Consider the following 15,365-nt stretch of genomic DNA (forward strand, 5'->3'; position numbering starts at 1 on the left):
ATCAATGTTATTAATATTATCAATATTATTAATATTAAAATGTTATTATTATTTTTTTTTAATATTATTATTATCATTAAAAAATATTAATAATAGTATTAAATACAAGCTTAAAGCATTATTTTGGTACTCAACTGGAAAAAAACTATGAGTTATCTAATACTTTCAATAGATCTAAAAAGGTGTATATATATAACATACGTGGCATATATCTAGTTTAAAAAATAAATTATAAAAGAAAAAAATATTAGTTAGTTTTGAAATTTGAAAAGATAGTTTTGATAATTTTACAAGATAGTAGTTTTGATAATTTTACAAGAACCACATTTATTAGGAAAAAAAAATCAATTTTAAAAAGAACCACCATTTATTACGAAAAAAATACAATTTTACATAACTGATCCTTCTTCTTTAACCCACCTCACCAGGCATTACGGCCATCGCGACGGCGACAGCCACCGCGACACGTCTTCTTTCAATGTAACTCCGATTACTCTGATAGCGTTTCCTCAAATGAATCATTTGTGGAGGATACGGTATTTTCGGAAAACAACAGTGTAAAAGAAAACATTGAACAAGGAGCAAAGGAGGTGCAGAAGGGGGAATATGACCGGAACAACCTTCTCTCCGATGCAACCCTGTATGGGGAATCTTCTAAGAATGTAAAAAGTGTGGAGGTCCCTTCAACGGCTAGTCAGAGGTCACGTGCTTCCCATACTGTACAAGTGGTTCTGGCAAACCTTATTGAGGCGGTGGAGGCTGTCCAAAGTGTTAATCTTAATCCCTCTTTGGGTTCGGCCCAATTAGTGATCCTGGAAGTGGAAGGGTGGAAGATAATAAGCATAAATATCAGAGGGGAACAAAAAGAAGAAATATGAGGAATTTAATTGCCAAAGAGCGGGCAGAGGTAGTTTGTATTGACTGTGAAATATTTTTCTGGGACCCAGAAAAACAAAGCCACAGGTACCCATTTAGTACCCTCTGATTTCATTCTACTAGCCATAGAATTCCCGAAAAAAGTGTATTTTTTGGTTGGGTGTTTGTTTTTTCTCTTACCTTTTTAAATAATTCTTTGGTCTTGTGGTCTAATTTTGGGTTCGGGTTTATCTTCTACCTCTTTTTGTGTTTAATAATTTCGTGATTATGAATGTATTTTGATTTTTGTATTGTGCAGAGTATCATCTTGGGCAACTCAAGGCGAAGATAGCAAAACTAAGGACACAATTATTGGAGCCTCCGCAAGTAAGTTTTTATAGTTACTGTTTTTATCGTATTGTGTCACTGTACCTGATATAGTTCACAATCCAAACAATATGATATTGATTTCATACATTTTAGCATTAGATATTAGATATTTAACTTCTTTTTGGATTGTGAGGTCTATTTTATTATGTTGGTTAGAAAAGGAGGGAAAGTTCGTACTCCAATTTTGTGTTATGACAGTATTTCAGCCTTTGCTAGATTAAGACACTTAGCCTTTGCTGAGTGTGATTCAACCTCGAATGCTGGGTATAAGTAAGGAACCAACATGCTTTTGTGGAGATGTCATAGCTTATATCCTTGACATGTGTTATGTTGTTGTGTTATTTTTTTGTATTATAGTATGTTGTATATGTGCAGATTTTGACTAAGAACTAGGCGTTTTGTAAATGGGTTGGAGTATCAGTACTCCCATTTATATTATTCTTTATTGTTGGTTAAAAAAAATACTTAACCTACACTTTTATTATTTTAGCTGTACTGTTTGAGCGACTGAAGAATTTATACTGCTGTCCTCACTTCATTAGCATACATTCTTAGAATAGAGAACAGTAAGAAATGCCTAGCGAGAGGCCACTGGGGGCTTTCTTCTGTCTCTGGTCTTGTTTACACCAGTCTTGCTTTTTTTGGATTCCAAAATTCTTCCTATCTATTCATTTTGAAGGAATCAGTAGGAAGAACAAGAATAAGGTTTTATAGTAATGTTCTGTTTTTGTATGAAAACAGTGTTTATGGAGGGAGAGTTGATACCGGATTCTTCTATCTAAACTCCCCCTTAACTTTTGAGTGGTACAAGTTCTTTATTGACTTCAATTCGTCTCTTTTTTTTGTTTCCTTCAGGTTTTTTTTTATGTTTTTCCCTTTACTTTTCTTTTCTTTAGGAGGATTCTCGTTTTGTAATCCTCTTTATGTCTGTCTGAATACATTTTTTTCTTAGTACTTCTAGGAGGAGAAAATATGAAAGAAAGTGAAATAAAATAGACTTCTTCTGTAAGTTGAAATTTGCCTATGTAAGTAGGATGTGTGTATACATGTTTTAGGCATCTGCTTAAATTTTATTTGGGTTAGTTAAATGGCTTGGTGCTAACCCTTTCCATTTTTTTGGCTTTCCATACTCCAGTTTGGGGAAGTCTACTCTTTTGACAATGTTAACGGGCACACACTCTGAAGCTGCATCTTATGAGTTCACAACTCTGACCTGTATTCCTGGGATTATACACTATAACGATACTAAAATTCAGTTACTTGATCTTCCTGGAATTATTGAAGGTGCTTCTGAAGGCAAGGGACGAGGGAGACAGGTTAAACTAAAATTGATGATTTTTATCATTCAAGGGATAGGGTAGTGTTTTCTTTTTTCTTTTCATTGATAAGCAACATGCAAATAGTGTTGTTGTGAGATTGACTAATGCAGCAAACTGAGGTATCTAGTGTATATTTAGCTGAATGTGATCTGTTGGAGAGTATCCTTAATTGCTAGGCATACTTTGTTGCAGCCTATTTGAATTGGTTGCCACTGTCTAGAGAAGGGTTACCCACAAAGGGGCTGTCAAGAAAGGTTTAGTTCAGCATAGGAAAGTGCAACCACCAAACTTTAGCTTTGGGAGGTTGATTGAGATCTCACATTAAGAGATGACTATTATATGTTTATAAGGCTTGGATTATCCTGACCTTTTGAATTACACCCATAGTCCTTAATCTAACATGACATAAAAGCTTCTCTTTAGATCTACTGTCACACTTTAGGTCTATTATACCCTGGGTGTATGTTGGAAAGTTGCCTTGCTTGCAGTCACCCCTAAGCCTCCTTAATTGTGGTCTATTAAAGTAGGCTGTTAGTGTCTCGAAAAATGCTACCTGTGGAGGGTATTGATGATGTGGACACATTAGCTGGTCAACCCAATTCTATTGTCATTAGCTGCAATTTGAAAGTGGGTTAATATTTTCACTGTCCGAAGAAGAACGAGACACCATAAGATTTTAGTAATTCTATTTTATTTTTCTTTTTCACCCTTTTATTGCATGTTGCTACTAATGTATCTAACACAAATTTGTCTTTTTGTCAGCTGAACTTAGACAGACTACTTGCAAGGATGTGGGACGAAATGAGTCTGGTTAGATTTACACAAAACCACAAGCCCAGCAGCCTGATTTCTCTGATCCTGTGGTTCTTTCTGCTGTATCTTGCATAATCTCTGTGTCCCTTATTCTACTTACTTATAACTAGCTTGAAAACCTTTGGCTTCTTTGATTTTTAATCCTACATTCTATAATAAGGATATCACTTTCTCTTGCAAAATATGTTTTAGGATAGAGGAGGCTGCACTGTAGAAGATTTCTGCAACCATATTCACAGAAGTTTGGTGATGGATGTCAAATATGTTCTGGTCTGGTGCACTAGTGCAAGGCACTACCCACCCTTCATCTTGTTTTCTGCTGTCTGACTGATACATCAACATTGTTCATATTCTCTGTTACATATGCCATGTTGAGAGATTGTGTGCGTGTGTGATTCAAATCACATTCCAATGCACCTGCTCGGATATCTCACAGAGAGAAGAAGGCACCACTGAAGACATAATTTGTTAGATGACACTACCTGTGATTTCATTGATTTGCCTGTTGGATGGGAAAAAATAGCAGAGTTGATAAAACATCCAAAAGGAACATAGGATTGAAAGGGTGTGTTTGTTTCCAAGTGGGAGGAGGGAGGGGGTGTTTTTTTGTGTTTGTTTCCATGGTTTTGAGAGTGGGGGTGAGGGTGAAGGGTTTTTTTCATTCTTCACAAAATGAAGAAATTTGTGGGGATTTAGTAGGATTAATGCATTTTACCAAAATACCCTTGTGCATGCATTTTATTTTAATATATAAAATTAAATATTACATAAATTTATTTATTATTTATAATTTCAAAAATATTTAATTATACTATTAATAACAACATATAATTATAAATAATAAAATAATAAAATAAAATTATAATATCAACAATATATATAGTTATATAAATTAACAAATGAATATTATTTTCATAAATTTTAATGTATTTAATAAATTTATTTCAATTTAACACCAAAATATTCTATATTATATTTTTTAATTTTTTATTAAAAATATAAATAATTATGAATATTATACATTAAAAATATTTAATTAATTCAAACCCAAAAAAAAAAAATCATAATTTATTATTTAAATATTTTTTTAATAAGGACAATTTTGTAAACTTACAATAAACCATCTTCACAAATCCACTCTATCATCCCTCAATCTAAACAACCTCACATATCCTCTCCAATCCTTACAAATCCACTCCCTCCCCTCCTCAATCCAAAGAAAGGCAGCTATGTTTTTATCACCCAACTGTTGTAGCAATCCCCCCATCAAATAATAGTTTTTTTTTTATCTCAATTGTGAAGTGTGCATCTATGACTTGAAGAGAAGCAGAAAGTAAAAGGAAACGGGCATTGCATCTTAACATTTTGCATTATTTTGACTATGGATAAAACTTAGATGTAGGACTATAGGTATTATTGCTGTTATTTTCTGACCAGATTTGAAGTTTCATCTTAATAATAAATGATGACATTGAAGAGTACACTTTCAAACCAATAAAACTAAATATAAAATATTTTGACCAAACTTTAGATGAAAGAATATTGGACTCTTTCAAATTATTTATATTAATTTATTATTGTGTATAAAAATATTAATTGTTCTTCTAGGCTATAAGTCCACTGCCAAAAAATAAACTAAGTAAATCTAGATTTCAAGTGCCTAGTAAAATGGAATTTCTTCCTTATTTATCCACTATTTCACAAATACTCTTGCTAGATACCCACTTATAGATGAAGAATGAAACAAAGAGTTTTGAAGTTTAATATAACAAAGACAAAAAAATAGTTTTTCTTAATCTTAAGATATTTTATCAAGACTTAAGGAGATAAGAAAATTAACCTGTATTCTTTTGACTGGTTTTTAGATTGTTGTACAATAAATTATTAAATCAACCTATTAATAATGAAAAAGAATAAACTCTTTAGAATTAACACTTTGGGAAACTCTGAACAATAAAAAAAAATAATAGAAAAGTATCATCATTTATAGGAACAAAATTTTAACACTTTTAGAAAACTTTGAAGAGTAAATAATAAAGAGATATCATCCTTTATAGGACAAAAAATACAAGTAAAAGATTTAGAAGTAGGAACAACCCTTATAAACATATAGGTGGTGAACAAAAAGTTGTAAGCAAAAAATATACCAAAAAATTGCATCAATAACTAAATTATTCGAATAATGTTTTAGACCTTATGTAAAAAAGAACTAAATAAAATAGAAAATAAAAATTGCATACTTATATTGGGTTTTTCAAAATTAAATATGACATTAATGTCCCCTTAAAACCAATATATAAACTAAACTATGTTTCCCGAAAGTGCTATAAACATAACATTTAGGAGTGATGTTGAATTACACATTGAAAATATTAAAAGAAGTTTAGAAAATTTAAATTTATAATAATTATTTGTGAAAACCTTAGAAAAAATGGATTTATATGTAAATAAAATAAAATTTCAAAATAAAAATTACCAAAATTAAGAAGTTATTATCCAAGACCCACTTATCATATCATTCAAATTTAACAAGGTATATTATATATGGCATTTTAAATGTCTGGTTGCCTATAAAGCTAAAACATGTTTGGGTTTGATATACAACCATAACTATAATATTTAATATGTCAATTAAAATGTTGGTGGTATACTTAATGTAATTTAGAAGAAAAATAATTGATCTAAAATTTTGTTGAAATAACAACTCAAGAACAAATTGTTGTAGCGACTTTAATATATACAATAACTAAATTTAGGTTACAACAACAAAAAAATTAGCTATAATAAAATAAAAAAATTAAGAAAAATATTTTAAATGGGTCAATAAAAAGAAACATCTTACAAATAAGAAATGGATAATGTAGAGAGCATTGAAGTGATTTTTTAATTACATAATTTTGCTTTTGAAGATAATAAAAACAGTAATGAGAAAAATTCCTGCATGTTTAAAACTTCAAGTATTAAAAGCTTTTATCAAATATTTATATAACTAATTAGATACCAATGCAAAAATCATTTATTAGAAACTAAAACTTTTTTTAATCTCTAAAATAATTTTAATTTATTAACTATAACAACTAATTATTTTTTTATTTTAAAAAAAATCACCTAGTTAATGAATTCTAAAATATTATGAATGATATTTTTATTCCATATAAGTATTTTTCTTTAGGTCATTTATGCAAAAGAGATTAAGAAAATTTCAAAGGTTACATTTTTAGGATATACAATATATGTATAAAAGTTCAGTAACTCCTATCAATAGGTATTTAGAATTTGTGGAAAAGTCTTTCCTAATGGAATTAAAGATAAAAATCAATGAAAACGATGTTTAGGATGTCTTAATTATGCAATAGATTTTATTTTAAACACAGATTTATGTTTCCTTATAGATTAAGAAAAAAAAATTTCCTGCATGCATGTTGACATGACTGAAGTAATTTATATCAAATAAATTTAAAAAACAATTATTGTACTTAAGAATTCCATATTCTGAAAGTTCATTAATTGTAGAAACAAACGTGTTTGAAGTAGGCTAAGTGCTCAAACAAGTTTCAAAATACTATTCTAAAGAACAAATTGTTGGATATTATTATGGAATTTGACACCCAGCTAAAAAAATATTTTTACCATCAAGATATAAATTTTATCTATTATTTTTTTCATTATTAAATTTAAAGATGATTGAAATTACTAAATGTTGTACATTATTATTCTATTTGGGAATCCAAACACAGCTTACTGGCTCCTGTTATTCCTCTCTTTGGGATTAAAAAAATAAAACCTGCACCCTGTTCAAACTACCACAGCATGATGGAAAAGCAAACCTAAACCCCACATACTCCTTGTGAATCCATCACTCTTCACTCCTTTTTCTATATATACTCACTCTTTCACACTCTCTCTTCACTCCTCACTCTCTCTCTCTTCACTCTCTTTACACACACTCTCTCTCTTCACTCTCTTTACACTCACTCTTCATCTCTCTCCTCACTATTCACACTCTCTCTTCATTTCTCTCTTCACTCTTCACACTCTCACTTCATCACTCTTCACTCTCAATACTACTCTTCAAACTCTCACTTCATCACTCTTCACTCTCAATACTACTCTTCAAACTCTCACTTCATCACTCTTCACTCTTCATTTCTCTCTTCACACTCTCATTTCATCACTCTTCACTCTCAATACCACTCTTCACACTCTCACTTCATCACTCTTCACTATTCACACTCTCACTTCATCACTCTTCACTCTTCATTTCTCTCTTCACACTCTCATTTCATCACTCTTCACTCTCAATACCACTCTTCACTCTTATAAGTTTAGTGCTTCATGGTCCTTCCCTCTTCTTTTTTCTGTATATAATCCCAACCCATACTCCCAAAGTGATGGAATAAGAAGGAGTCCATAGTCCCAAAACCCTTGTACAACAACTTCTATAGTCCCAAAGTTTCCTTTTCGACTTTTCCCTCCTACACTGCCCTTCTTATCTTCACCACCAACTAACTATTTCAGAATTGCCTCTTGTTTGCCAATCATTTTTTTTATATATATTGTTAAGGCTCAGAGGTGAAGAAAGATATCACCAATGCCTTACAGTTATTCTTCTCACGTTTCTAATATAATCGCATTTCTTCTCTTTCTTTGTCTCTTCCCGGCAAAGCCAACAGTAGAAAATAGTTTGTGGTGTCCACTGACATCTTCTGCTTCTTCCACTGACACCCTTCAATCAAATTACGATGTCTTTGTTAGCTTTAGAGGTCCAGATGTACGTGAAGGTTTCCTTAGCCATTTGATCGAGGCCCTTTCTCTAAATCGGATTGCTTTCTTTGTTGATTACAACATTCCCAAAGGACATCAAATATCTGATGCACTTCTAAGAGCAATTGAAGTATCATCTATTTCTTTGATTATATTTTCAGAAAACTATGCTTCTTCAAGCTGGTGTTTGTTAGAACTTGTGAAAATTGTTGAGTGTAGTAGAAAATATGGACACATCTTGCTACCTATTTTCTACAAAATAGATCCTTCAGATGTGCGACATCAGAGGGGAAGTTATGGAGAGGCCTTTGTTGCTCATGAAAGACAATACAATCTTACCACTGTGCAAACCTGGAGATTTGCTTTGAAGGAATCTGCAAATGTAGCAGGATTTCATTCATCTACTTTTCGGTTAGTTTTTTCCTCAATAAAAAATGTCTAACTTTTTGTGCTTTTTTCTTCTTTATAGTTCGAACTTGAACTTGCAAAAAGTTGAGCGTTAAAAACTTGAACTTTCAAAATAATTATAATTGAGGTGTAGTTGATATATATTATTTGAATTTTTCAGGGATGATGCCATGCTTGTTAAAGAGATTGTTAAATTTGTGTCGTCAATTGTGTTGAATCTCAAACATAAAGTTAATTCTAAAGAGGCGTATGAAATTGGTACACAGTTTCCACATGCAGAACATTGCTACAAATAAAGTCAGAAGATCTTCCAGTTATTGGATGTATTGGTAAGATAATCCTCGAAGAAATATATAACAATTGTGTTTTTTTTAGACTTTAAAACATGTGTTTTGTAGAGTGTTTGATACTAATAAAGGTGGAGAATTAAACATTGATGAATCCTTATAAATTTTGAATTTGAATGGCTTTAAATAAAATAAAAATGCAATACCAGGAGTGTTATGAAAGAAAAGTAGGCCAGTGTGAGTACATGACAATTGATTTTTGGCTTTCGTTTTTTACTTGGTTGTTTCAGAAGTCCCGTAGAGCTGTGCTACCACTGATGAAGGTTATGCAGAAGTTTTTAGAAGTTCTGAAGGGATTTGTGAGCATCAATAGAGGTCTTTTAAGGGAAAGGTTTTGGGAGGGTGTGCTTGAGGTAGTAGCAAGAGCATATCAGCTGCTAAGATGGAATTTATATAGTGCTGGAAAATTTGTTTTTGGCTGCATAATTGGTGTTCTTGGTTGCCTATAGTGCTGGAGAAATTGCAGAAGTTGCAGTTTTCAGCACTGCTTGGGGGATCCAAATATATGTTGATAAAAAGAAGATGTTTTTCGGCTAGTTTTTGCTGTTTTTGGGTTGTACTTAGGTAGTAAAAAAAGGGTTAGGGTTTGGAATTAGTATTATTGGAGGTGAAGAAGAGGGTGAAGGTAGCAGGAATATGTGTCCTTGGATGGACCAACATCATGGTACTAAATCAGACACCATGTGTATTTAAAGTAGAACAAAATATGTTGTCACTATAACAGTCTGAACATTCAACCAAAGTTGAAACTGAAGATTAAAGTGAGATGATGAACTTTCTTATCTGGGTTTGAGTTGGTTGGAATGGAGTGCTGGTGTGATTTTTGTAGCTTCTCTTGAAGCCACTAGACTATGTTTTTGTTTTCAGTTTGGTTCAGAGTTTAACTTCTAGCTCTGTGGATGTTATTATAATTATAACAAAAAATCATCCTAATTATAAATATGTGTATGTTTTGTGTTTGGTGGGTGTGAGTATATTAATCATCTTAATTTAATTAATTATAATTAATTATGCAGTCTGTATGGAGAACTATGTAGTGTTGAACCCCACATCCTAATCATTTATAAGGATGTGTGTCTTTGGAATCCAACCTCCAGCGATGACATATGATGGCTATATTATATTGCATACTAACTTAGAAGAAAGAGTCGCACGGAGAGCCCTCAGTGGGGAGAGAGCGTGATTGGCGGCGGCAAAGGCAGAACGAGAGAGCACACATAACGAAAACCGTGGGACCCGATCAAGTCATAGGCACCCAAACTAATTTGGCTCTCTCTCTCTTTCACGTGACATGTCTTTGCCCTTCTCTAAATTGCATGTTCTAGTGACAACATACAATGGAAAAATATTCAAAAATTGAATAATTAAAATGAGTTAAATTATGAATAAAGATCATTAACTAATAATATTATTATAATCGATATATTATGTTTAATTTTTGATAATTAATATTGAAAAATAAACCGAAACTCAACCCCTATCTTCCTATTTTTAGAATATAGTCACTAGTTTCATATCAATATTATTCTTAAGGGTATATGTTTAGAAAATCCAAGTGTTATATATCCTAAGTATGTAGAAATTAAAAAGAGACAATATATAAAATAAAATTCTCAAACTTATTAGCTTAGCTTGATGTTTTAAGTTAAACATAGTGTTAATATTCTTTAAATAGATTGGATATATGTATATATTTATTTTAATAAAATGAATAATTAAATAAATTATTTATTTCAAAATAATTAAATAAACCATTTGATGGTTATATAATTTTTTAATCATTGGTTTGAAATTTTTTGTGCCAATCAATTATGAAAAGGACATTTTGTCATCTGATGTAAATCTAAAAAGTATAATTCCATAGTCAATTCGAACGAATGTATGTGTTATCGACACTGGAGCCCCACTCAATCCCCCTTTGTGCACAGAACGCCAGGTCTTTCCCCTCTTTTATCTTATTGCTTTCTTTTCTCCATCTTTCTTAAGTTGTTAGTTTGGAGTGATTTAAGTAGCTTTATTAATCATAATATGTTAATCTATCGTGGACTTTTCCAAAACACAGGGATAGTGGAAATGAGTTATGAATAATGATAAGAACAGCATGAGAATTTTTTGAAGCTGGAACAGTTACTGTGATAAAGCAGCTTGAGATGTTGTTTCTGTTTGTTGATCCTCCTTTGTTTGTTCCTGGTTTGGTGCTGCTAAGGAAAGGCATCCTTGCTAAATTCATTAGCTGTTGGTACTGTTTTTTGGTGCTGTTGAGGCTTTGGCTTGGCTTTTTTTTTTTTCTGGTTTCTCTTTGCTGTCTTAGCAGGTTCATTTATCCCTGGTGATGGTTTATGCGTTAATTTTGTGTGCTGTAAAGGGCTTGTTAATTTATCCCTGGTGGAGGAAGCTTTGGTATGGTTGGCGAAATATTCTTAACGGAATTTTATGAATTTGACTATATATGGCCAAATATCCTAAATGAAACCTATCCTTTTCGTACTTTTGCATTATCTCTCCTCCCTTTCCTTCTTTTTGGCACTTTTCCTACACTTTATATAATAATCTCATGCACTATAACAAATGCATAAAAGAGGTAGGATGTGGGATATATGAAACATATCACGCATGTGTTCATATTCTTTATATCAAACACACATCCACACACATATATATCAGTCTATTTAAAAAATTAACACTATCTTTAACTTAAAACATCAAGCTAAGTTTGCGAATTTTGATTTATTTATTGCCCCTTTTTAATTTCTACATACTTAGGATATATAACACTTGGATTTTCTAAACATATTCCCTTCCCTTAAGATTAATATTGATAAAAATGAGGAAGGTAAGGGGTTGGGTTTTGGCTTATTCTTTAATATTGATTATAAAAAATTAGACTTAATATATCAATTATAATAATATGACTAATTAATGATCTTTATTTATAACTTAACTCATTTTAGTTATTTAATTTTTGAATATTTTTCCATTGCTATGTTGTGACTAGAACATGCAATTCAAAGAGATGTTATGTCGAAAGACAGAGAGAGAGAGTTTGTGTTCCTATGACTTGATCGGGTCCCACGATTTTCATTATGTGTGCTCTCTCGTTGTGCCATTCCCCCCCGCCAATCACGCTCTCTCCCCACTGAGGGCTCTCCGTGCGACTCTTTCTTCTAAGTTAGTATGCAATATAATATAGCCATCATATGTTATTGCAGGAGGTTGGATTCCAAACACACACATCCTTATAAATGATTAGGATGTGGGGTTCAACACTACATAATTCTTCAAACAGACTGCATAATTAATTATAATTAATTAAAATTAAGATGATTAATATACTCACACCCACCAAACACAAAACATACACATAATTATAATTAGGATGATTAGAGCTAGAAGTAAAACTCTGAACCAAACTGAAAACAAAAACATAGTCTAGTGGCTTCAAGAGAAGCTACAAAAATCACACCAGCACTCCATTCCAACTCAAACCCAGATAAGAAAGTTCATCATCTCACTTTAATCTTCAGTTTCAACTTTGGTTGAATGTTGAGACTGTTATAGTGACAACAGATTTTGTTGTACTTTAAATACACATGGTGTCTGATTTAGTACCATGATGTTGGTCCATCCAAGGACACATATTCTTGCTACCTTCATCCTCTTCTTCTCCTCCAATAATACTAATTCCAAACCCTAACCCTTTTTTTACTACCTAAGTACAATCCAAAAACAGCAAAAACTAGCTGAAAAACATCTTCTTTTTATCAACATATATTTGGATCCCCCAAGCAGTGCTGAAAACTGCAATTTCTCCAGCACTACAGGCAACCAAGAACACCAATTATGCAGCCAAAAACAAATTTTCCAGCACTATATAAATTCCATCTTAGCAGCTGATATGCTCTTGCTACTACCTCAAGCACACCCTCCCAAAACCTTTCCCTTAAAAGACCTCTATTGATGCTCACAAATCCCTTCAGAACTTCTAAAAACTTCTGCATAACCTTCATCAGTGGTAGCACAGCTCTACGGGACTTCTGAAACAACCAAGTAAAAAACGAAAGCCAAAAATCAATTGTCATGTACTCACACTGGCCTACTTTTCTTTCATAACACTCCTGGTATTGCATTTTTATTTTATTTATAACCATTCAAATTCAAAATTTATAAGGATTCATCAATGTTTATTTGTAGCAATTGTTAATTCATCAATGTTAATTCTCCACCTTTATTAGTATCAAACACTCTACAAAACACATGTTTTAAAGTCTAAAAAAAACACAATTGTTATATATTTCTGCGAGGATTATCTTACCAATACATCAATAACTGGAAGATCTTCTGACTTTATTTGTAGCAATGTTCTGCATGTGGAAACTGTGTACCAATTTCATACGCCTCTTTAGAATTAACTTTATGTTTGAGATTCAACACAATTGACGACACAAATTTAACAATCTCTTTAACAAGCATGGCATCATCCCTGAAAAATTCAAATAATATATATCAACTACACCTCAATTATAATTATTTTGAAAGTTCAAGTTTTTAACGCTCAACTTTTTGCAAGTTCAAGTTCGAACTATAAAGAAGAAAAAAGCACAAAAAGTTAGACATTTTTTATTGAGGAAAAAACTAACCGAAAAGTAGATGAATGAAATCCTGCTAGATTAGCAGATTCCTTCAAAGCAAATCTCCAGGTTTGCACAGTGGTAAGATTGTATTGTCTTTCATGAGCAACAAAGGCCTCTCCATAACTTCCCCTCTGATGTCGCACATCTGAAGGATCTATTTTGTAGAAAATAGGTAGCAAGATGTGTCCATATTTTCTACTACACTCAACAATTTTCACAAGTTCTAACAAACACCAGCTTGAAGAAGCATAGTTTTCTGAAAATATAATCAAAGAAATAGATGATACTTCAATTGCTCTTAGAAGTGCATCAGATATTTGATGTCCTTTGGGAATGTTGTAATCAACAAAGAAAGCAATCCGGTTTAGAGAAAGGGCCTCGATCAAATGGCTAAGGAAACCTTCACGAACATCTGGACCTCTAAAGCTAACAAAGACATCGTAATTTGATTGAAGGGTGTCAGTGGAAGAAGCAGAAGATGTCAGTGGACACCACAAACTATTTTCTACTGTTGGCTTTGCCAGGAAGAGACAAAGAAATAGAAGAAATGCGATTATATTAGAAACGTGAGAAGAATAACTGTAAGGCATTGGTGATATCTTTCTTCACCTCTGAGCCTTAACAATATATATAAAAAAAATGATTGGCAAACAAGAGGCAATTCTGAAATAGTTAGTTGGTGGTGAAGATAAGAAGGGCAGTGTAGGAGGGAAAAGTCGGAAAGGAAACTTTGGGACTATAGAAGTTGTTGTACAAGGGTTTTGGGACTATGGTCTCCTTCTTATTCCATCACTTTGGGACTATGGGTTGGGATTATATACAGAAAAAAGAAGAGGGATGGACCATGAAGCACTAAACTTATAAGAGTGAAGAGTGGTATTGAGAGAGAGAGAGAGAGAGTGAAGAGTGGTACTGAGAATGAAGACTGAGAATGAAGAGTGATGAAGTGAGAGTGTGAATAGTGAAGAGTGATGAAGAGAGAGTGTGAATAGTGAAGAGTGATGAAGTGAGAGTATGAAGAGAGAAATGGTGAGTGAAATGAAGAGTGAAGAGTGATGAAGTGAGAGTGTGAATAGTGAAGAGTGATGAAATGAGAGTGAAGAGTGATGAAGTGAGAGTGTGAAGAGTGAAGAGAGAGATGAAGAGAGAGTGTGAAGAATGAAGGGATATATAGATGAAGAGAGAGTGTGAAGATTGATGAAGAGAGTGAAGAGTAATGAAGAGAGAGTGTGAATAGTGAGGAGAGAGATGAAGAGAGTGTAAAGAGAGTGAAGAGAGAGAGAGAGTGAGGAGTGAAGAGAGAGCGTGAAAGAGTGAGTATATATACAAAAAGAAAGAAGGATTCACAAGGAATATGTGGGGTTTAGGTTTGCTTTTCCATCATGCTGTGGTAGGCTGAAGAAGGAGCAGGTTTTATTTTTTTAATCCCAAAGAGAGGAATAAGAGGACCCAATAAGCTGAGTTTGGATTCCCAAATAGAATAATAATAACAATAATGTACAACATTTAGTAATTTCAATCATCTTTAAATTTAGTAATGTACAAAATAATAGATCAAATTTATATCTTCATTTACTTCAGTCATCTCAACATGCATGCAGGAATTTTATTTTATTTCTTAATCTTCTATATAAGGAAACATAAATCTATGTTTAAAATAAAATCTATTACATAATTAAGACATCCTAAACAACTTTTTCATTGCTTTTTATCTTTAATTCCGTTAGGAAAGACTTTTACACAAATTCTAAATACCTATTGGTAGGAGTTACTCAACTTTTATATATATATATATATATATATATATATATATATATATATATATATATATATATATA

At 32.2% G+C, this 15,365-nt stretch overlaps 1 protein-coding gene and 1 long non-coding RNA gene across 4 annotated transcripts in view; one reads left to right on the forward strand and one right to left on the reverse strand.

The window, feature by feature from the left end:
• Window positions 1-14,117, reverse strand: part of LOC137818073 (disease resistance protein RPV1-like) — a 40,664-nt gene extending 26,547 nt beyond the window's left edge. Inside the window, exon 1 of the mRNA XM_090296182.1 lies at window positions 13,534-14,117. Coding sequence (XP_090152308.1) covers window positions 13,534-14,117 — 584 coding nt within the window. The remainder of the gene's footprint in view (window positions 1-13,533) is intronic.
• Window positions 315-4,109, forward strand: LOC150024822 (uncharacterized). 3 transcript variants are annotated; one of them, XR_016516390.1, is made up of 5 exons: window positions 364-963; window positions 1,175-1,242; window positions 2,381-2,561; window positions 3,327-3,439; window positions 3,570-4,109. It is a non-coding gene; the product is annotated as an uncharacterized LOC150024822 (long non-coding RNA). The 3 variants fall into 3 exon arrangements; XR_016516389.1 differs by having other exon boundaries at window positions 315-963; window positions 3,327-4,109; XR_016516391.1 differs by lacking the exon at window positions 2,381-2,561 and having other exon boundaries at window positions 358-963; window positions 3,327-4,109.
• Window positions 14,118-15,365: the final 1,248 nt, after the last annotated feature.

This window comes from Phaseolus vulgaris, chromosome 10 (genome assembly GCF_051622355.1).
Source record: "Phaseolus vulgaris cultivar YP4 chromosome 10, ASM5162235v1, whole genome shotgun sequence".
NCBI classification, from domain to species: Eukaryota; Viridiplantae; Streptophyta; class Magnoliopsida; order Fabales; family Fabaceae; genus Phaseolus; species Phaseolus vulgaris.